At 40.9% G+C, this 23,955-nt stretch overlaps 1 protein-coding gene across 4 annotated transcripts in view; it reads left to right on the forward strand.

The window, feature by feature from the left end:
• The window catches only part of FGD4 (FYVE, RhoGEF and PH domain containing 4), a 114,548-nt gene that overhangs the window by 41,077 nt on the left and 49,516 nt on the right, over nt 1–23,955 (forward strand). Inside the window, exon 1 of one of the 4 annotated variants that reach the window (XM_074168092.1) lies at nt 16,426–16,524. The exons of the other annotated variants lie outside the window; for them this stretch is intronic. Within the exon in view, the coding sequence (XP_074024193.1) occupies nt 16,509–16,524 (16 nt within the window). The 5' untranslated portion in view covers nt 16,426–16,508. Of the gene's footprint in view, nt 1–16,425; nt 16,525–23,955 lie in introns of those variants that run through there. 4 annotated transcript variants of the gene reach the window in all.

Consider the following 23,955-nt stretch of genomic DNA (forward strand, 5'->3'; position numbering starts at 1 on the left):
TTTGGAGGCAGGAGACAGGGAGAAAATTGCTGACCTCTGTACCCCAATCATCCAGAGGAAAAAATGAGGGTTTTTGTGATGGTGGGTTCCAGCACAGGGTTTTTCAGTCTTTTACAGGAGCAAACACTGGCCTGCAGGACCAGCTACAAGATCAACGGTGCCACTGAGGGAGAAAGGAAACCATTTTCCCTTCCTCAAAAGAACAATTCAGCAGACCTAAGTTAGCATGTAGGAACTTGAAGTCCAAATTTGGCTCAGCTTTAAGTAAAATTACCCACGGTTTTTTGACATGCTGTTAGTCATAGGCGCCGCATGGCTTTGCGAGTGAGGGAGAGAAAGTTTGAATGCGTCAACAGAGTCGCTCCGTGGGCTACCATCCTGCGTGCTTTTTTGCATCCGGATGCTTTTTTGCATCCGGTTTATTTTAAACTTTAAAATATTTTGAGATGTGGTGCTGTGCAACTCCTCCATATTTAAAGCCTTAATAAAAGAGCTTTCAAAGCTCTCTTTAATTTGCAGACAAGATCATTATCGGTTGGTCTTGAAAAGCTACTTCCCTTTCCCCTCCAGATAACGGCGGTGGGAATTTCACCGAGCTGGTGCACGCTTTCGGTGTAGGTGCGTAGCTGTGCAGGATCTGGCCTGGTGAGAGCAGTGGTTTCAGGCACGGCTTTTGATGCCAAAAAAAAAAAAAAGCCTTTTCCAGACACGCCTCCCTGGGAGCCTGGTCGTGCAGCAGAGAGGCACAGCGGTTTTGCCTGCTGCTGAATCAGCATTGGTCTCAGCAGATGAGGAGCAGATAAGCCTGGCAGAAGCCCTAAGACCAAAAGCAAGGGTCTGTGCAGTTCTTACAGAGTAGAAGCCCAGGTTGGGAGTTGGGAGATTATGGGATCCTTGGTGGGAGCAGTTTCAAGGTCCGGGAGATAGAGGTCAGGCAGCAAACATTCCCATCGGGTTGAAATCAAACCCATTCAGAGGATCATTTTATCGGGGAAAAAAAAATCGGTCCTCAGCTAATTTCCCTGAACCCTCTGTTTTAATGGTAAATGAAAACTCTTGCTAGCTTCACCTCCATCTTAGTGGGGTTTTACCCCTCCTCCCTCCCCCCCCTCCCCCCCGGACGATGTGAGAATTGGCAGTGTCAAGGTTAAACCTGGTTGCAAGCTTTTGTTAAGGTGTTCTGCCTGCTTGCGAAGGCAAGGCACCTGCTAGGCATGCCCAGTGAGCGCTAGGAGCTGGCTCTCCCTTCACTAAGGCTTTGCAAGGCTGAAGCACAAAGAGCGCTTGTTGCCCAGTCCCCGGGAGTCTCCCAGTGCTACCACTAGCTGGGGAGGACTGGTTACCATGGAGGCTGCCATCTGTTCGCTCCCCGCTGGAATGTGATTATCCTTGCTGGGTTGGGAACCAGCAAAAGCAGGGGAGCGTGTGCTGTCGGCAATTATCTGCAATGGAGTGCGTTAATGGAAGGCTGGAATTAGCTAGCTGGAGGAGCACATAAAAGATTTTACCAAAACTATTAATGATTTCTAGCGAAGAGGAGTAAGCTTTTTTGCAAGGTCAGTACTAAATTCATTATGTATGTTGGTAATTTTTAATTGGTGCAGTGGCTTTATGATTTAAGGATGGTAGCACCAAGGAAATAATGCTTATTGTTAGGAGGGTGTGGGGGGAGAAATGTATTTTAAAGATCTTTGTCTGTTTCAGTTCAAGCAGTTTAATTTGGGGTCGTTAAAGTAGTAAGTCAGAACAATAACTGGCCAAACTGACACAAATGGAGCAATTCATATCTCTTGTCTTTATGAAATGCTGTTCGCTGCCAAATCTATTTGATTTACATGCCTTTTCACGCTGATTGCTTTTTGTCTGAGTGATTTTTTTTTTTTTTTTTTTTTTTTGGATGTGATACGTGTTTGGTTTTCATACTGGCATGAAGGGTGACACGAGGGGGAAATGTTGAAATAGCGCTGGTGATATAATGGATGTTTGGGGTGTTTTATGCAGTTTGCTCAGAGGAAGCTGCATAAGGGAAGCAGAACACAGGAGCAGGGTTTCTCTCTTCGTTCCCTCCCTCTACCCCTCTTTCCAACTCGCCAACTGACCAAACATTTTGGACTCTTTCTCTTATAGAGCTTAATTGTGCAGAGACTTGACTGTGCAGAGACTGACAAGTTTTCAGGATACTCTGCAAATATTGTGGCTGTTCTGATGGCAGGATTTGATTTAAAGGGGAAAAATAAAATTAGCAAGATATGCTTATAAGGCTTTTTTGTCCTGTAAAAGACGTTTTTTGATGTTCTGTAGGAGCTGGGAGTATTACACTTTTTCATATCAAATGCATGATGAATGTTTGTGTGGTGTTCAAATTACTGACTTAAATGAGAGGCATCAAATTTAATTTCTTAAAGTGCTGTTGTACCCCTAATAGACAAAATGTTACTTCAGCAGATATTTTTAGTCACTCATGGGCTTTCCCTTTTCAAATGAAGCTCTTAATGCTGCATGCCTTTTGCCAGGACTGCCATTTTTATGTGGTACAGGGGAGGACACTACTGGAGGCTTTTAATTAAAACTGTGTCAGTCCTAATTCCACCGATCTGCCCTCTGCTTTTATGCACTTAAAATGTCAGTGCATTGGAGTCTGGGAGGAAAGTTACTAATAGGGTTAATAAGTGACGATTGCAACATATTTGACTAGGATAAATTTTTAACCTACGAGATGCTTTCCAAGTCTTGGTGCTTCATAAAAGTGTGTGTGGGAGGTTGAGGGGGTTCTCATTTCTTTGAGTACCTTTAACTGTTTGTGGTGTATGAGCTTTTCTTGTGCTTGTGGGAGCCTGATACATGTGCCTGAAGTCCTTTCAGATGTCGTGTCACACTTGCACGTTGGTGGAAATGGGCAAGCGCTCTTAATGGAAGTGTATATATCATCTTGTAATTAAAAAGACTTTTTTTTAACCCCTTCCATCTCCAGAATGCAATATTGCCTTGCCATTGAAGTGGGTGATTTATGCAAAACTTGCTTTTAATGGGCTGCAGTAGACTTGTTCACACGTGCAAGTTGCAGGTCTGTAATTGTGTTGTTTAAAAGAGCGCAGGAGGCAGATTGGCTTTTGTGCTTGAAAGGAGATTAGACTTTCACCCTTCAGATGCTACGCTGAACCTAGCTGGAGGGAAGGGCAACCACCCCAAGGTTATTCTGTAGCTGGTGTGGGAGTGTTTCTGTTCCCGTCTGTTTCTACTAAGGTAGCTGTTGCCTCCAGGATTTGCTGTCCATGTGGATGTGAATTGCTGTCTCATTGGCACGTCTTCACGGACAGCAACAAGCATATCAACATAAAGGTAATGGCTTGTTATACCCCTCTGGAGGTGATTTCTCCTGGTTGCTAGCTGGTGGTGTGCTGGGAAGCTTGCTTTTCCACTGCCTTTGCTAAACCTTTTTCAAGGATAAATAGGGGACTTTACATGTGGCATTCTCCAGCTCTTATTATATTCTCTGATGAGCCCTGTGTAAATGTCCGCATAGTCTTGAGCAAACATTTTTTTTTTTTATTTCCTTCTTGAACAGTCCGTATATGGCTGTCGAATACTTTTTTTTTTTGTATTAAATTTTACTTTAGGTCACTAGGTTAGTGTTGATTTGTGGATGTGGGATTTAAGGGCTAGACACACTTTAATCCATTTGAGCATCTGGCCTTTTGTAGTAGACATCCCATGTAACAGAGGAACTGTTAAATGTCTGTTTGAAATTAATTTTTTTTTAAGTTTTTTTTTTTTTTTAATCTTTGGTAGATTATTACAAGATGCTGTGATGTTTATGCTTAATGCAGACAAATGAGGGTCAATGTAATCTGCTACATGATCTCTTGAAGGAGATCTATTTTAAAATATAGGCTTTGAGGGCCAGCAGAGGTGATGGGTCGTACTGAGTAGCCTTTTTTTTTTTTTCTAAGAGGGTAAGGTCAATTCACGTACATTATCTCACAAAAAAAAAAAAAAGAGACACTTTGAATGAACTCTCAACTAAATTATGTCTAGAAATACAACCTAGTGTAGAGTGGGCTCATCATAATCTTGTTTAAAATGTCTGTGCGTACTAAGCTTTCAGGACACTTGCCATCAAATGGTAAAATCCTGAGTCAATATATAGGAAGCTGGCTTGCATATAAACGATCACAATTGTTTTCTTCAAACAGACAAGTCTTTCTGCTTTTCACTTGACACATGACTGTGGAATGCTGTTTGACATGACTTGGATTTATTTATATATTGTGTTTGGGCTGTTACTTGGCAGAGCTTTAAAACATGCGTAGTTCTCAATACGCTTTTTTCCTGCCATTTACTCATGTACTCTGAACATTAAAACAAACAAACAAAAGAAGTCCGGGCTCTGTATTGTCTCCTTACAGCAGCATGGCTATTTCAAGGTTAAAGCCTGCAGCTCCCTCTGAAGGGACAACTGTTTGGGAAAGTCCTTTTGCCTGTTTACAAACTGTTCTCTGTGCAGCTCCCATGCAATAATGGAGTCCTTGGGATGCTGGATGTGGGAGGATAAACCTGCTGACACAGGCACTGCTGCTGTTGGTCTGTTCGCCGGGCCTTAGTCACGTAAAATGGCTTGTGTCTTTTATGCTTTGTATGGGTGCAGACAAAATGCAGGCATTAATGGCTTTTTTCCACGATGCCAGAAATTGCTGTACCAGATTTTAGAAAACATCAAATTTGTTGAATTTGTTCTAAAGGGGATCATAGTACTAAACTGGTGCAGGGATACTAGGTGTAACCAAATGTGAGAGTCTGGCAACGTGCAGATTAATGATATGTCTATGAATTGTGGCAGGGTTTTTTAGTCTTTTCCAGCGGGGCTTGCATTTACTACAAAAGTACTTTCGTCCTTCCTTGTTGAGATGTCTAGTTGAAGAACCTGAAAACTCAGAGGTGTTCTGCAAATGATTTCAGAAAACATTCCTCCCAGGTAATCCGTGTTCACGGTTGAGAGAAGAACAGGGTGGGGTTATATCACTGCACACCAATAACAGAATGTCTTGAAGTGGAATTATTTCTAAGGTTTTTATAAGTTCATCCATTTTCTCTTACTATATGCAAAAATTACATAGCTGTTCATTTTAAGTATAAAAATATTACCCAGACTGATAGAGACGTGGGAGTTGTTTACTTTTTGATGATTATCTGAGCAAAGTGAGTACTTCAGTACCTTTGAGAATGTGGAGCTCAGGACTGGAAGGAGCCATTTGGTCACAGAGAGGTTTTTGGGGTTCTTTTTCCCTCACTCTTTTTAGTCAGAGGCAGCCATATAACTTAGGTCTCATTTTGATGTTCAGTAGACTTTTCTTCTGGCACACTGAGAATCACAGACTGTTACTGGCTATAGGAAACAAACTTTAAACAAAACTTTGGCTTTTAGTCATTTACTACAGTTTAATGTTACACTATGCTTCAGAAACTGAGCAAGAAAGATTGAAGTCATTGCCAATGTCATGAGATTCCTGTTAGCAGAAAACTTAAGCAGGCACTTGAGAAATGAGCTCTACTAGGAGCATGATGCTTACCTGGAGTCAATAGCCACAGCCAGTCTCCAGTGCTTCAGAGGAAAGGGAACCCAGAGCAGCCAAATTTTGGATCAGAGGGAAGAATAGTCTTCTAGTCCTGACAAATGGCTAGTAGAAGTGCTTTTCCAACTGCTGATCTTTGACGGATGCTTCATTGCAGTGTTTTTTTTTATGCTTGTTCTTGACTATCTCTATACTTTTGTTGGCTTGTGTGTCCTTTGGACTGTACCTTGATGCTGTGGTTTTCCTGCTGCCACAGAAGCACTTTACCTTCCTGCAGATCATATAGATGCAGATAACCCTGGTATTAAACAGTGTCGCAACTTGTCTGTTTCACTTGTAGTAACATTTATTGAAGAAAAAATAAAATATATAAAATCCATGTTCAGCTGTCCAATTAAGTAGTATTGTGGTTATAGTTCTGAGTATCTTGTTTATATTTTACAGCTAAGATTGAAATGAAGTACCATGCAAGCCTTTTTAGCAAAGGCTCATGAACTAGGGTTTGAGGCTTAAGAAGACCTGAATACCAGTCCCTTCTACAGTTAATGGTTTTGTTTTGTAGGCATTGAGTAGTGCCGCGCGTGGTGTGGTGTATTGCCTGGAGTAGTGTTGAACATAGTTGCTGTTTGAATAGTAGAGGGAAAATTAGCTCAAGAGCTTGTAATATTACTTGAAAGAACAAGTTGATTCTGTAATGAGTTATTCCTGCAGGGCACGACCTGAACTTCTTTCTCACTTGGAGCTTTCTTCCTACTATCTCCTCGTTAGTCCCAGTATCTCTTGTGAGTTCCTAAAGACCTTTCCCATTACCTATGTGAGTTAATATTTATTTTTTTCCTCTTCCCTTTCTTAAGGCAGTCACTGATTCTCGGGAAGATAAGTGAAAACATGAAGTGTCTTTTCTGTAATTTAAAGTAGTTTGATGCCTTCCTGTATCATGCTTGCAGCAGTTACATTGAGACTGAGATCTGTTACCTAGAATAAATAATTTGATGCTATTTTTACTTGCATTCAACATGGTCGAGTATTGTTAAGCTCCCTAAAATATCAAAAGGGTTCATAGGTTACAAGATACCTGTTGCCTTTCTTTAAAGATCCTGTGTCACTTTTCTTTACGGATGTAGTAGTTCTCTGGCAGCTCCGTGTGCCAAGGCTGTTTCCATGACTAATTTTGATGTCTGTTCTCTTCAGTAGCTCTTGTTCACATCATTGCTTGGAGCCCTGTGTTGCTCTTACGACTTGGCCACCCGCTATAATGCAACTGGCAAGTAGTTTTGTCCCTTGGCTTGTCAAGATTTTTGTGTATAAGTCAGTTTTAACTGTGGAAGCTGCTGCAAACAAACTCTTCAAGATAGCTACTATAAACCAAAATAAAATTAAATACTTAGTGGTGAAATTAAAGCTTTACTCAAGAATTGAAACACAACAGTTAAAATGTAATATGAAATATTTAGAGCAGTGTGAGCACTGTTTGCCCCTAGTGAAGCTGGCAATGCTGCACCCCTGTGTTGTCTGCTAGCATCCTGTTATATTTTGGGTAAATGCTGTCTTTAAAAACTTACCCTAGAACACTGTAGTTAAAGCACCTTGCCCACTAGTTTTCCCCCATTTTACTACTCAATCTGCAACCTGTAGGCTGGTTTCTGCTATTACAGGATAATTACTGGTTTCCATTTTTTTAAACTTTGTGTGTGTGTGTGTATATGTTTATAAAGCTGCTTTTACTGATTGTAAAATACAGTCTTTCTAAACAATTGACTTAAATTTTCCAGACTTATTGTTGATGTTACTTGTCTTATTGCTGATGTTTCTCTGGCTTGACTGAGAATATTCCAAAATTTTCCTACTGTTGAAAAATTCTGAAAACTGTAGAATGCTTTTTTTGCTTGCTGCTTAACACAGGAGTAAAACTTCAGTTGGTAGCTGAGAGTGCTTGTGTGTGCGTGTGTGTGTGTTTGTCTTTGATGGAACGTCCTCAGCTTGTGTGAACGGTGCACAAAGCTAACAGAAGTGTGGTGTTCCTGCAATCTGATACTAGACATTTTCAGTGCAAAACAGTGCACAGGACAGTCATGATGCAAGTGAAAAGCTGCTCAATCCAGTGATCTACTTATAGTTCTTTGATACTGTAGTCTATTTGTTATGTTGTGGTGGATTAAGGTTTTCTTTGTGCAACACCAAAACTGCTGTAATCTAGTTTATTGCAAAATCGGGTGGTACTTTAGAATCTTTTTCCATTAGAAAGGCAACAAAGCAACTTGACTGTGTCTGTTTTATAGCTGGCATCTTCTCTGATTCTAGGTTTTTAGAGTTCATAGATAGCAGTAAAAGAACTGTGGGGAAAAGCTTATTGATTGCTTTTGTGTTAAAATAAATGATGAAAAGCTATTACCGTCTGGCTGATGAGGTCTGGGGTGTGCATAGCAATAATTTAAAGGAAATTATAGTTTCATTAGTGCTGATGTGGTCTCTGTGAAGGCTGTGTTTAACTATCAGCACAACTTCACTATATAAAAGGGAGTCACAGCTGTCTTTGATCTTGGACCCTTATTGCACCAAAAGCTGAAATGCACTTCTACATTCTTTTGTCACCACTGTCTGTATTGTTACCTTCTTTTTTTTTTTTTTTTTTTTTTTTAATGAAATTGATTTGAGGAATTCCTTTTGATCACTTTTTGGTGGGTGCTTCAGATACACAAGGCTGGATGGTCTGGGAAAAAGCAGTACTCTGTGTTAATGGCAGGGGAGAAACAGCTCTGTAAGGAAGGTCCCAATTTGCTGAATATCCTGTAAGTACTACATTAAATTGGCCCTAACAGGACAAAGTCAGGAGACTAAAGATGTTTATATATTTGAGGTAGAAGGAAATAGTCACGAACAGATAGTAGAATTTTTTTGTCCTGAGACCTGGCCTACCAGAAGGTGCTGCTGCCCATGGCAGGGGGGCTGGACTGCATGATCTTCAAAGGTCCTTTCCCACCCAAACCATTCTATGGTTCTATGATTTTTAGGAACTGATGTGTTCTGGAGAAAGTTAATCTGGTGCTTTCTGTAATGTGGAGGACAGAGAAGAGGCGGAAGGGGAAGGGCAAATGTGTTGTGCCATCAAGTTTCTCTTCTCCAGAAAGTATGTAGTCAGAGTTCAGGTAGAATAGATTGAAAATGCCTATACTGGCACATGTTTTGTGCAAGGAATATGAATGGGATTCAGGAAGAGGCTAAACAAATTCATGGTGAATATGTCTTCCAGCAGCTGCTAAAATACTGTTGCACAAAAGCATCTGCTGATGCAGGTGATACCTAAACAACTGATGCTGGGAGCCGTGGGGATTGAGGGAAAGATCATTGTGTGTTTGCTGCCTTCTACTGAAGGCTACCCAAACGCTTCCTACCGCTGCTTTTCAGACAGAATATTTGATTGAATGATTTCTAAAATTTTATTTTCCTGACCATGATTCATATGCTCTTATCTACTCCAGAAATGTACTGATGTATTGCATTCTCCCGTTTATTGTGAATCTTCCAAGCTATTTTTTATTAAGTCAAACCAAGAATAATGTGTACTTTAATTTTAGTATGTGTCACTGCCCAAACTTGTTTTCTGTATGGAAGCAAAATCACTGTCACTGCACCCAGACCTGTTTCACTTATGAGTCTTTGTACTGTTTGGATTTCTAATGTGGCAAGGGTAATTTTTAAGTGGTGGGTTCAGCCTTTCACTGTACTGCTGAATCTAAGGGAAATCCTGTGTAGTGGTCGTCCTGGCTTGGGTTGTGGTTTTTGGGTTTCTGGGCAATGTGTGTGCATTTTGTGTGCATGTGACCAGAAGCTAAATTAACTGGAAAATGGGAATCTGTGATCTTACACTGTTTTGCAAAGATGTTAAAAGAGCATTATGCTTAATCTATGAAGGTGAATAAAGATGGGTGGCACAACACTCTTAGGGTAGGTCACAAGATTTTTCCTCTTCCCTTTTTTCCACCCTTCCTTAAAGAAGGGTATGGGTTTCTGTTATAACAGCTACAACATGGTCCCCAACTGGAGGGGCGTGAGAGCTGCACTCCTGACTTAGCATTACCTGGCTTTGCTGGTCTAGCTGTATGTCATGGCTAACAGGAGAGTGCAGGGGCAAGCAGGAACATCACCACTGGAGGTAATACTGCCACTGGGGAAGAGGCAGCAGCTGCGGTGGAGGCAGGAAGCCTAAAGAAGCAGCCTTCTCAAGGGGGAAGGCATGGGAAGCAGTAAGCAATGAAGACTATATGAGAAAAGGCAGAGCTGCAGGGCCAGAGGGTCTCGTCTTTGAATTTATTTGCTGTGTATAGAATAGATGACACTATAAATAGTTAATTTCCTTTTCCCTAAATCATAACATGAAGCTTTCTCTCAATTTTGTCAAATATATCTATCTATATATATAAAGTAGGTATAAGAAATAGCAAACTGTTGTTAAGCCATTTTATTTTAAGCAGGAGAATTGGCAAATGAAACCCAGTTGATAAAGGCAAAGCCTCTGACCACTTCCCACATCTAAAACCAAAAATCCTTTAACAATTACTGGCCTTTCTTTGCTAGAGAAGATTAGTTGAAAAATGAACCACAGATTCCTGGATTATTTTTTTTTTTTAAGTATGGGAAATACTTTAAGCTACAGAAAAAGAGCTTTATATGGTTAGCGTAAAACATTCAATTGCCATAGCAAAACCACTCCTTTTGTAAATGCTAATGGAATAGGTGCTGGTGATGTGGTGCTTGATGGTTTTTACTATAGCTCTTTGATTTTGTAGAACTAAAACTATTTAATTATTTGTTTGGAGAGTTTTGTAGTTGCTTGTATTATTTTTATGCTTGGGCTAAATTGCCGGTATCAGGATGCTACAATGACAAATACTGTACAAACGTAGGACAAAAAAGGCAGGCTTTTCCCCTAAGAACTCTTACTGTGTGTCCTTTGGGCTTTTGTACAGCCACAGGCTTTCCCTTTGGGGCATATAATACAGCTGAGCTGGAAAAAAATCTTAAGAAGATGGAAAAATACTATTTACTTTCTAATAATTGGCATGGTAGGTGTTCATCACACTTGCCTTGAGATTGTGTGTCTTAAATCCAAATCCTTGCATGTGAACCAGGAGAGCAAGGGGAGGGAGTGATAAGAGTTTTCGATTTCAGAACTGGGAGGGAAAGTGTCCTTACAACAAACTTGTTTCTGTTTGGGCTGCAGATCCAGGGTCTCCCATAGCGTTTCTCACCTTGTTGGGGGCTACTTACCCATCTTTTTAAAGTGCTGTTCTTAGTTTGCCTTGTTGCATTAGTCCTGAATACCCATTCCTAAACTCCGTCTCTGCACAACCCATTTCTGTCTGGACTTTTCTTCCTTCTTCCTTTTCATTTGATGGTCATTTGTTTCTGTAGGTCATTCCTTTAATCTAGAAATTTTTCTCCATCTTTTTATTCATTGCATACCTACAAATCTTGAGTTGTCATACAGCTGTTTCTTCTTTCCTCATATGCCTATGTGGCAAAGCTTGAAGGATGCGGCTTAACAGAGCAGCAAATACCTAGGTCTGCTTCCTGGATGGGTTTTGTTGTTCTCTCCCTCTCTTTCCCCTTATGTTGACATGGATGCTCATCTGACCCCATGGGCTACCTCAGCCTGCTAAGCTTACAGAACAATCCAAAAGAAAATTAATGTGTTTCTGGCATATTAGTGAGCTGAAGTGGCTTTCTGTGGTGCCAGACAAGGAGAGGAAGAGCAGCCAGCAACCAGCCACTGGCTTGGCATAAGGGAGCTCTTGGGCTGCACATGGACTCTCTCGCCTTGTCTCCCTTGAGGATATCGAGCAACCATGCATGAATGTCATCCTTTGCGTACCCATTCAAGGGTCCTTGAATGCTTCACAGCTACTGCATTCAGTCATCATTAGCCTCTGCAGTCCTCGGGCCTGACCCATGTTGCTGTCCCTGGATGAGATGTCAGAGCTGAGTTAATGTGACAACCTGGCATTGGGAAGGGCCATCATGTCCCATTCCTCTGTACTGAGCTATGCTGCACTATGTGATCACCATGTGCCTCCTGGAGCTTGTCACATTGTACAAAACACTGATTCAGCTTGATCACCTCAAACAAAAGTTTGCTTTACCTGCTAGATAGCATTGGCTTATCATGGGCTGGACGTTTTTGTAAGGGAGGAACATGATAGAGACGCAGGCAGGAATGATGGGAGTGGGATAGGTTCATCTTTGTAGCAGAAACATTAAACTGAAATGCAAATTTAATGGTAACCACATCCTTGTGGGCTTCATCTCCTCTTCCTTGGCAGAGAAGGGAGACTTCTGAACATCTATGTGGTGGTTTCTCTTATTCGTAGCTCTTCATAGTTGGCTGCTTGACTCTTTAAGCTGTTTACTTTGGTGCCACATACAGACTGCAGTTTTACTATCCACCTGTGGTGATTAGCGGCAGGAAGCCCCCATTGTGTACCCTGTCACAATCAAAAGAAACCACAAAGCACCAGTGGTAGGCCTTGCTTGAGCTCTTGCACAATGCTCAGGAAGAAAGTAGAGAATAGTCATTGCTTCAGTACAGCAAGAAGGTGTAGGTAGGAGGGGCAGATGGTCACCTTCTGTTTAGCGTGCCTGGGCCATTGCATGTTTCTCCCAGATTTTGACCTAGGCCAGTTTATTTCTGCATAACTGCATTTCCAAAGGTGTCCTTTGTTTTGTGTGCCTGCACTCCAAGTAATTTTCAGACTTTTTTTTTGCCTTGTTATAGAAGTATCTTTTCAAAACTGCGGTGAATAGTACTAGGCAAGTTGTGTGCTTTGGATTTGATTTGCTTGTTTGTTTGGTGTTTTTTTAAGGTATGGTTTATATCCAGCCACCCTCATAAAATCACTTGTTACTGATTTTAGACTATCCCGAGAATCATGAGGAGGGCAGCATATGGAAGGTCTGAGGGAAGTGGAGGTCAGTTTGGGACAAGGGTGTGTGGTGTCTCAGTAGCTAATCCCGTTGCCCTAAGGATAGCTGGGAGCCAAGCTGAACCTCTTTTCAGACTGCTGGGCTTTTGAGAGAGACTTCTCAAAGCACCTCAGAAATTATCTTGAGAGAAGGAAAAAGCATGCTTTCATTTTTGCCCAGGACCAAACTGCTGTGCTTTTGAAGTACTCGGGTGTACAAGAAAAGGGAGAGGAGTAGGTAACAGTGCGAGTCAACCACACCTACTTTATGGGAGCCCCGTGAAAGGTGCCTTTTTAGTTGTTGTGGTTTTACATCCCTCTTGGATTCATTGAGATGTCTAAAGATCTCTCAGAAAAAAAAAAAGTTGGGGGTTGCTTTCAGTGCAGAACACTGATATATTGAAATTTAGAAGTGCTCATGCTGCATTCTGTGCTAGGGCAGCACGCGGGTTCCTTTGGATGGGGCAAAAATCATTCTTTCTCCATCAATGCCTTCCAGCAACTTCGTGTAATATCCTGATGCAGCATCCTCAGCAAACCACTTCAAACACTTTGTGCCTGACGTGAGTCTGCAGTAATGAGAAGCCCACTGAAGACAGCCCTACTGAATGCCGGGCTGTGATTCAGTGTCACATGAGCTAATTTGTTTTTGGGGGTGTGTGTCAGTGTGGCATGCTGCCCATGTAGCTCTGTAACACTCAGTTCAGCTAAGTCCAGGTTTCCTAACAGGACTCGTACTCATGTGACTTCCTTCTCAACTCCAGCTTCATCACATTAAGAATATTCAAATGAGTCAGGTACATAATTTGAGTCCCCTTATCTGCAGAACAGGGAAAGTACCGAGAGAAAGTTTGTGATGTTTAGTTTGAAAAGTGGACGGCGGTGGAGAACAAAGTGCTACATACTTATTGCAAGACACTTATAAAAACTTTTAATTACTGGAGTGATGAAGTCATATGATAAGCCAATAATTTTGATTTGAAATAACTTATTTTCGTAAAACTTAACTAGTCTGCTGTGCAAGTCTCTGGACTAAGAACATGCTAGTTTTAGTTTGAATAGCTATCTTAGTCATACTAAATGACAGCAATTACTTGTTGTAGTAGTACGATTTTAATTACCCACTAATGAGGATGTTTTATTTAACTAGTTTTGGTCCACGCCTCTTCATCTGCTTTTTAGATAAATTTAATCAAACTAACTTTATTTTTTAGTTAACTCTTTAAAGTTCACAGTCATGTTCTGGTGAGAGGTAAGACATAGCTGTACCTCTTGTTAAGTTTTCAACTAATACTTGCCAATATAGCTTTATTGTGCATTTTGTACTTTGCACATTTCTGCTCTTAGAGTAAGCAAAGTTAGGGGTAAAACTCCCGTGAAACCAGGGGAATAGCTTAATGGGATGTCCCCATTTTATCACTTCTAATCTCTTCCAAATCCCCTTGTCTGCTAGCTAATCAAATAGAGAGAAAACAATTAATCTTTTACCTTTTCTTAAAGAAGGAGGGGGTAAGCATGTGTTTTGAAGTTGGGCTTTGAAGACATCTTTGTACTTGTTTTAATGTTGCTCCTTCTGGATGTGAAATAAAATAAAATCCACAGTTTCATTCAGGTTTCGAAGATTTCTTCTCTCTCCTTGAGCGGTAGCAGAGCTGCGGTTACTCTCCCTGGGCTGTTGTGAGCCGGGGGATTGCTTGTGTGGCCCAAGGTGGACCTTTCAGGGCTGGTTGGAGATCTGACCTCTCGCCTGTTCTCTGTCTTGTCCCCTGGGGCAGGGAATGACAGAGAGCAGAGTCTGGTAGCTCAGATGTCATCCCTCCCACAGGCGTCACATTACAGTTATGATATACTTTTCCCCAAAAAGGGAGACTTGATTTCCCGACTGGCCCCTGCTTTTCCTTGTGTGACCCCATCTCTTTGCTTAGGATGGCAGTAACTAGCATTTATGTAGCTGGTATCTGAACCAATTGCTTCTTGTATTATTTTTGTAACCATTTGTCTTAGAGTTTTCCAGGCTACTATGTTGCTTGTGTGAAAATTGAGAACTTTATTGCTGATCCCATCTGAATTTAAAATCTGTCACGTACTTGTATGACAGGCATTATCAGTGTTTTTTCTGGGTTAGGAAGAGTACAGCAGGCTGAACGAAGGCTGACAAAGCCTGGCAGGTGAACAAACCAGGCTGGTGGGGAAGGTGGTTTGTTTCAAATATGGGAAACTGAGCAGAAAATTTGTCTTCTCAGCAAAGGCTTTTCTGGAGAGCGAAGGTTTTCCGTTGTAGGATGTATTTCATGTGGAAGCCCAAGCAAGGGGGCAAGCTTTGAATTCGCAGAGGTGAACTTCAAAATAGAAATGTAACCTATGTATTGGAGTTCTCTTAGTCTGGTTATGAAACTCGGTTACTGTTACTTTTTGTTTTAATGATGCGTTGATGACCTGGGTGAATAAAATTTGTATATGTTTTTAAGGAGCCTGGGATTACTTGCTAGGAGTATCAAGCATTGGGGAATTGCAACTTCCTAGCCCAACAGTTTAAAAATAAATGTCAAAACAAAACCAACACATGCGAATCTTGGTCAAAATGCTAAAAATGGGTTCCATTTGCATTTCAAATCTGTGTGTGGAACTTGCATCTGCTTATCCTGAGAAAAATACACCAAAGTTCTGAAAAAAAAAAAAAAAAAAAAGAGGAAAATAGTTTTTACTGTGGTTTTTGGGATTTTTTGGCAAATCCCCCTCTGTTCAACATCTGCAATAGAAAGGAAATAATTAGGTGCCCTATTCCAGAGAGCTGTCTCCTCAGTGACAAACAGATATTCATAACAATAGATTGTTTTGTAAGCGTATACCCCGTAACCCTTGGTACTTGTCCTTCAGAGCAGCTCTGGAGTGAGTGTTGTGAGACATAGCCTTGAATGTGAGGGCTGTGCGTGGCCAGTGGTGAAAGAGGCTGTAGGGAGATGTGGTTTGGACCAACACAGTGGTTGGAGATGACCTCAGCTGCAGTGAATGACAAGCTGGCTCGTATATTCTGATTCATATTATCCGAATTGACAGGGCTGGATTTAAAATCCCAGTTTCTTTCTCCTGCTTGGATGAAAGTGTGCCAGCTGGGGGTCACATGGTGTGAGAGCTGTGAACAATAAAAGAAAGTTACTTGCAGTAACTTCTCTTTTCAGTTAATCCTTTTGCTTTTAAAAAAATGTGCATTTTTACAGTTCAGAATTCACTCTAATATCTTTGTATTCTACCCTGGGGCACAATATCTAATTTATGCAATTGAAAATTTGATTTTAAATTATTTTACTGACTTTCATTCTGTGCCAAATAAACTGATGTTTTCATAAAAATTCTTTAATTGGACTTTTTTGGTCACTGCTCTGGTATCCTGCGTGTTGTTTTTACTTCATTCTGGGCATAAATTTAAATACAGATTATGCAATGAGAAAGATTATTAGAAATGAGCATCATGCAGTATAAAGGGAGAACAAAGCACCAACCAGAGACACGTACTACTAACTTGTCCTTTAACCTTGATACTGCTTTAATTACAAAGAGCAATGCAATTAATAGTGACAAAACTTCCATAGTAGCTAGCTGAGGCATTAGGGTAAACAACTTACAGTAGTCCCTCCTCCTCCTCCTCCTCCTGCTTTTTGCAGCAGTTTGTAGGTTACATAAGCTGATTTCTTTGTTTTTCCTCTTTAATAGTGAACAGCCTTCGCTCTCTTCTCTAAGCAGACTGGTTTGCATGCTTACGTTTTTCCTCTCAGAACAGGCTTGCCTTCAAAGAAGGAGGAGCATAGTGTAATTGAAAGACCCAGCATGTAAACTGCCGGCCTATACTGAACATCTGGTGAGAAGTCCTTTCCGGCAGCTTATAGGTCTTGTAAATAGGATATATGTGAGCCTGTCGTAGGGTTATTACCATTGTGAAATCAATTCCTCGTGTGGTGGTACTGGATTATATTTATAAACAATGTCTTCTGAACCAGGTAAGACTGAATGTGATGCTTCTGTTAAACTTTCATCTCTTCAAGACTTGGGGCGTGTTTGTGTCCAGGGACACTAAGAGTTAAACTTTCTTGCTTGAAGCAAACAAACCGGTGAACATCCAGCTGCCTTGTGATGCAACACAGCTGGAATGCTCTGGTGGCTTTTTCCTCCTGTTCTCAGTAAATGAGCTTGCAATCTCTTGAACCGCTTGCCTGATACATCTCCCACACCGAGAACTCTGCTACTTTTGGCTCATTTTGCTGCTGCTTTCACCAGCTCGAGACTTTCTTAAAAGCGAATCAGTTTTGTTTACAAGTGTTTTCTGTTCCTGGCTCATTTGCCAGATTCATCAAGACCTGTTCATAGCTGCAAGGTTTCTATAGGACGCTTCTATAAGTCAGTATTGGCTTTAAGAATTTTATCTCTCATTGTTTTAGGAAGTAGGTGTACACTTCTGACTTATGCTCAGCTTTTCATGTATAATGCCCCAATGATCTGTTTAACTGATGCTTACTCTACATTAATTCTGGAAGCCAATTCTGTACATTAAAAGAACATTTTCTTTTATTGCACCATACAGTAAAAGGTTTGGATTTTTTCCATTTCAAATATGCTTGTAACAATTTTTAAGAATGCTATTGAAAATACTGCTTTAATTATGAGTGCATTTTTCAATTCTGAGAAAAGTTCAACTTAGGGTAAGTTAAGTTAAAAGTCTTAATTCAACCCTAACAGCTTAATATAAGACAGTAAATATTCTGAATTAAGCTTTCCACAGAGAGATAGATGAAACAGGTCTGCAGAAGGCTCGGGTTCAGAATGCTGATCCTCTGAGACTAAATAGAGGGGAGTCACTGGCTGAGTGAATCTGAGAGATTCTAGAGAAGCTTGGAGTAGATGCATGCAAATACCTCTACCTCAGCTCTCCTGATTTCAGTGCTTGTGGGCATCTTATTTTTCTTTGGCACAAAGAATTCTTATTTTAAAATCATTCTGTTGGCTCCTTATCTACTTTATGATCAAATTTGAAATAGCCCTTCTCCTTCTAGATTTTGATAATCAACCAACAGAATGGGAATTGCACCTTTCCTCCCACTATTTATGTATAACTTTTCTACATCCTCAGAAGAATCCTCATGTGGATGTAGGAATTCTTTTTTTTTTTTTTTTTTTTCCACAGATGTAGCTCTTAAGAGCGGTTTTACAGGGTCTGTAATGCATATTCTTTTCCTGTAAATGTAGCATAAAACCCTCATGGATTTTCAGGAAGCTCAATGTGGTGTCACAACTACTATTTTTGGTATTACAACTCATCTTCCCTCTTGCCCTTTGGTTTACTTTGGATTATTTCTGTTTGCAAAGGCCTCCAGTATGCTTACATATAACAGTGGCAGCCTGTCAAATGTCAAATACATTGGTGAAGCTGTTATCTTTTTTTTTTTTTTGGGAGATCAAATACGTGGAGTACAGATATATTTGTATGTGCTTTAAGGTGACGTAGGTTATACTGCCACGCTATCATGGTATTATCCAGGCAGTGTATTTGCCCAGATGCGAGCTAGAAGTTGTATGAAAGCAGTTAAGGCAGGAGAGGACTATGTTGTAAATACCTGGCTTGAAGGGCAAGAAGGGGGTGAGCTTCTAGCAGCCTGTGGAATAGCATATAGATACCTCCTAATGTCACCTCAGAATGATGTCAGGAGACCTAAGGATGTAGACAGTATGCATAGAAAATGTGACAGCAAGTAGTTCCAGTCTGTGTGGGTTTGAAATCGAGCGGACAAATATCCCTTGACACTCCTAAATAGTATCTGAGAGAAGCAGTGAGTGACTGCTTTCTCGGTCACTTTCTGAAGCACCACTGATCTGAAATGGAAAGAAATCCTCCCAGTTCTGACTGCTGGGACTGGGTGAGCGGGGAACAGCACAGCTGAAGGGGCAGTGCCTATAGGAAGGTATAATTTCACATGGAGTTTATTCATCGTTATTGTGACATGCAATTGAGTGTGTGTCCAGGTGCCTGAGCAAAGCGGTTTTTCCAAGTGCTAAAGGATGCTAAGTACTTAGTACTTTAGTCCAAGTACTAAAGGATCCATAACAAATATGGAAAACACATAGAATATACCTTTTCTGAAGCTTTGATGTTTTTGAAGACTCGAACTTTATAGAATTTTTTTTTTTTTGTAGTATATTCACTAGAGGGTGAGAACTTCACTAAAAAACTGATTTCAAGCAATGTCATTTTGAAAGGCTCAATGATACTGTGACCCAGAAGTCAAGAGAGAATTAAGTGTTTTTCATTAGTACTGTTGCTACACTTTGCTTTGTGACCCAAGCCTTATGTTAGTCGTTTATGTGGTAGGTGCTATCTAAAAAGAGACAGTCTAATGGTTTATGTCAATGCTTGTAAACCCAGTGAATTTGTTGAGCTTTTTACTAAAAATTCAAAATAGTTCCTGAATGCTCCTCTTCCTCTCTCTCCACTCCTGCCCTGGGTTTATGATAATTCTAAAACAAAAGAATTAAATTGCTTTAACATTAAGGATTTGGAAATTTAGTGCCTGAGCGTTCCTTACTGTTTGACAGGCAATGCTTGACCTTGAGAAGGGTAGGTAGTTAGGAAACACAATCTTTCCTTCAGATTGCCATAAAATATTTAACACTAGGGGCAGCAACTGGGGTTAGTCATGTAAGGTCAAGAGGGACTGGAGTACTACCAAACCTTGTATTATAAAAGAAATTAAATGTTTAGCCTTAAACAAATGTTATGTTTTAAGAGTAATTTCATATGTTTTACTTGCTCTTTGTTTTGGAAAACTTTCTTCCCCAACATGCAAGCCATCAGCTTTTTTTAAATTAATATTTTGATACTCTTTCTTCTGATGCCAAAAACTGAGGCTCTAAGGAAAACAGTAAATATTGCATAGGAGTCAGCAGCATTTTGTTGGGCTGCAGTTCTGTGAACGGCTCAAGTGATCCAGTGGGCAGCTGCTGCCAAAAGGCTGCCCAGTCCCTCCCCGGGACTTTCCCAGACTTCTGGTTTCATCCACGAGCCGATTGAGCTTGCTCACACGGCACCAAACTCCTGGGATAAAACTAGTGTCTGCTTGCCTGCTGGCTGCAGGGGTTACGCTGGCCTAGAGAGAAACCCAAGGAGTCTCAGAGCTGATAAGAAGTGAGCAGTGGGAGCTACGGGGATGTGGAAGGATGGAGAGGATAAAACTTTCTGTTCTTGGAGGGGGGCTGTCTCGCTCTAGGGTAGCTGCGGTTTGGGTTTGAGCAGCCTTTTTTGGTCTGTCCTGGGGCCTTCAAACATATTAATTTTCAAAATACTGCTGCAAAGTGAAAGGTTGCACACCCTTCAGATGTTTTGGACAAAGCTTGAGCTATTACAAAATTACTTCTCTATAAAAAAAACCAAAACAAACCGTAAAAGGTTTTGCAATAGTATGGTAAATATTCATCCAAGTCTGCATCATCAAATTATTTCAATTCTCCAACTTAAAATTTTTATGAAATTACATTTTAAAGTCATCATACAGTTATGCTCTTTTTTTTTTCTTGTTTTAAAAAAGTATATTTTAAATGGGTGTCTGGAAAACAGAAGAGAGAGGACCAAAAAATAGAGTTGTTCTGAATTTGTATCTCTTGGCCAGTCCATAGCATGAAATGTGAGGCTGTTTCAATCTGTATAATGTTCAAGAGCCAACTGTACTGATGTGCAGGTCTGTTAATATTGGTTGAATTCTGTGGATAGCGTGAACAGTGGTCATCTCTGGCAATTTAAGGCTAAAGGATTTTTTTTCCCCATTTGGATTCCAGGCAACTTGCATTGGACTTCCTTCCGTAAGGATGTTTATGAACTGATGAGTTAGTGTGAAATGGTGATCTCTTTCTCTTGTTCCACATGGACAAGAGACCACGTAAACGCTGGCATAATTATGGTAGGCTTTAAAGAGCCTGGACAAGGAAGGTCTATCTTGAATGATTTCACAGGAAGGCCCTAAATGTACTTCAACCAGGCTTTTTGTGGCTATTCTTCCTTTTTTTTCCTTTTTCCAACCAGGTCAAAAGCAGGAAGCACTTGAATTCTTGTGAATTGTCCAGCTTTGGGTTCTTTATATTTCTGTTTTGGTGCAGTGAGCATTCCCAGGAAGCTGCTTGTTTTTCTGTGTTTCGTAGATGATGGTGGTTAATTACTTGGCAGGGAGACTGAAGTGCTCGGGGAGCCTGGCAGTGGGCTGCCTGCCCCTGGCTTGGGGGAAGAAAGGCATTTGCCACCGAGCAGCCAGAGCACCGCACAGCTGCACCGCTCGTGCTGCTGTAAGGGACGAGCAACCGTGTGTTCCTCTCCACCCACGCTTTGTTCATTATCAAGTTCATCATTTTATACTTCCTTGTAATCTTTCAAATGACATGGAGTAGTGTTTGGTAGCCTGTTGTGATGCTATTGTACCGTTAATACCCTGCAGCCTGTTCCTTAATTAGGGCGTATTACTTTAATTCTCAAGCCACGCATTTTTAGAGAACAGTTTTTTGGTTACTATTCCCCACCCCTCCCCTCCCCACTATTTGCTCCAACCCTGTTGAGATGTGATTCAACAGAATTAATATTATGTACTGGCTACTTGTTTCTGGAAAGGGAGTCAGGTCTTCCTTTCCCCATCACTAAATTTGGGTCTTTGCCCAAGCTCTGGTGCATCTAAGGTGAAAGAATGCGTGAAGCTGGCTGCTTTTTTTTTTTTTGGCAAGGTTACATTTCTGATGGCTTAACTTTCCCGGCCTGCATCCTGGCGGTAAATGCGTGCCAGCACTGATGCACACACAAAGTGGTGGGACCAGGCAGCCAGGAGGAGGGAAGGGAGTGGGTGGAATAACTCGTGTCCGTGACAGCTGGCTGCTGGATGGGCTTCAGGTTGTCAGATGCTGGCTGGACACACGGACTGCCGCAGCAGTTGGATGTGGGAAGCAGTGTCCATCTATTTTATTGGCTTGTATTGAATAATTGACTTCTGTTCAGATCTTTGTCTGTTTTGCATTTTGGAGATATTATGTATTTATATCTTTTAAGTTACTTGAATGCTATCAGTGTGTATATTTATACAACTTCCTCAGATCTTCTGAAATAATAGATCAGTTACAGTTTCAGGCTTCTGCAATTAGATATTTCCCCCACACACACACTTTGGGTCTGTGGGGTTTTTTTTGGTTTGGGTTTTGTTGACTTTTTTTTTTTTTTAGCATCCTGTTTATAAAAATGCTTTCTCTTAGCAGTCCTTTTATTGACAGAAGTAGCTGATTTCATGTCTCAAAGCATATGGATATTTTCTAAAATAGCTCTAAGTTGAGATGAATAGGAAATAACTGTACAGATAACTGGGCAGAGTAGAAGATTAAAATCTCAGTGACTGACTTGTTAGAGAAGTCTTCTGGAGCCGTGTATACTGAGCAAAATGGTGAAATTTCTAGTTAGATCAAATTTGTCAATGTTTTTTTTATAAAGCCTTTTAGTATTTGTCTAAAAATCTAAACACACTTATTTCATAATGGCTTATCAGTTAAGAAGGGTAGGACTTTTTGTCATTCCCTGACTTATCACTGCACTTGCATAGTAAGTATATGTTAATAGACCATCTTGAATTATTCCAGGAATTTGTGAGAGAGACAATCAACTGCATTTTCTTTCCCTCCCATGACCCCAGTAGTGCAGGTGCTTTCCTTAATGTGAAATTTTAGACACTGCTGCCCAGTGTCGTGTCATGCTGGTTATCTTATATATGATAACAGGAAGAAAATAACTTATCTTAAGACTTGACAAATGAAGCAAAAGAAACACACAGGGCTCGGTGCCACAACCCTTGCTCAGACAAGTGATTCTTCTGTGTTTGCTGAGTTTGCTTATACAAATAGGGTGTCTTATTTATTAAACAGGAGCTCAGGGCATTTAGAAAATGATGATTGCTATCTATGCAAAATATGCTGATGTCAACGGAAAATTCAGTGGGGGAAAAAATTCAGTGTTAAGTAAAATAATAGTTGAGGGGACATTGCTCACCTCATACAGCTCAACACAGAAAGCTAAAAGGGAAAAATAGTTTGGGGAAATCTTGGTGGAGGTGCATCCTGTTCGCTAGCATTTGTAATCAAAATTGCTATTAATGTAGTAGGAGCTCAAGAAAGCCACGTAAACCTAACTGAACCCCTTTTGTCGTCAAACACGTAGGAAGCTGTGAAGAGCTCGCAGGGTGGGTAGGGGAGGAAATGACCCTCAGATACAGGACTCGCCAATGTTCCCATGATCGCAACAGGGGAAGAGGCTGACGTACGTAGTCAGGAGGCTCCCGTGACTTTGTGAAATGCTGCCATATGTGAAGCAGTTCTTCAGCTGAAAGTTGCTATCGTGTTATGGCACTGGCAAAAGGCTGTGCTGACAAGGAGGGAAATGGTGTAGAAATGAGGTAGTAACAGCAGGACAGCTGACTTTGCCTACAGGATCAATTTCTACTGCCTTACCATGGAGTGATGTAGCTGCTGCTACTTACTGTACACATTTTCAGTTTTGGTTGGGTTTTTTTTTTTTTTGTGTGTGTGGTAACCATGTGGTTCTTGACTACATGAAGCTCATCGTACATGGCTTGTAAGGTCAGGAACTGTGGTCATCCTTAAGCCTTTTAGATAGGCTTAATAAAAAGAAAGAAAAAATTCTGTCCAAAACTGTTAAAAGAGATACTGGCGTTATTGTATGAAGACAAGCCATGACAAGTCTCTACAAGGAAAAGAACACTGTTTTGTATTTTTTTATTTAGATTTTGGGCTTCATAATACATGTTCAAAGACCAAAGTGAAAACAAGGGTTTGAGGGAATGTTTTGTAATAGAGGAACTAAGTATGTGAAAAAGCAGTTCTTATTTCCTTTAAACCAAGCTCCTCATACTCGGAGCTCTCTCTTCAATCATATGCCTTTCTGGAGATGTGTCACGGCTGTTGTTCATCTCTGTTCATATAAGAAACCTCCATTATTCAATAAATAGTTGATGAATGACCATTATCAGCAAAGCCATTGTCCCAGTGTGTATGAGTGTAGGTGACTCATAAGAACCTCAGTGTAAGAGATGCTGTGTTTTTGGCAGAGGATCTCAGTCATAAGCTACTACTTTCAAACCACAAGCTGCACATTGGCAGCTTATTCTAAAACAGTGGTTTCCGGCCAAGGTGCCAACGTGCTTCAGCCACCGAGCTGGGTAGTTATGCCTGCTCCTTCTAATGGCCCTGATGCCCTGTGGAGGGGGAACAGCAGTGGCAGGTTTCTGGAGAAGCTGCAAGGCCTGAAAGCTTGCTGCCTGCCCTCCCTATAATGGGGGAAGAGGTAGGAGTAGGAAACCCCAGCAGCAGTGGCCAGAAATAAGGTTGTCACACTTTATGTCTGTGAC

This window comes from Numenius arquata, chromosome 2 (genome assembly GCF_964106895.1).
Source record: "Numenius arquata chromosome 2, bNumArq3.hap1.1, whole genome shotgun sequence".
Lineage (NCBI taxonomy): Eukaryota > Metazoa > Chordata > Aves > Charadriiformes > Scolopacidae > Numenius > Numenius arquata.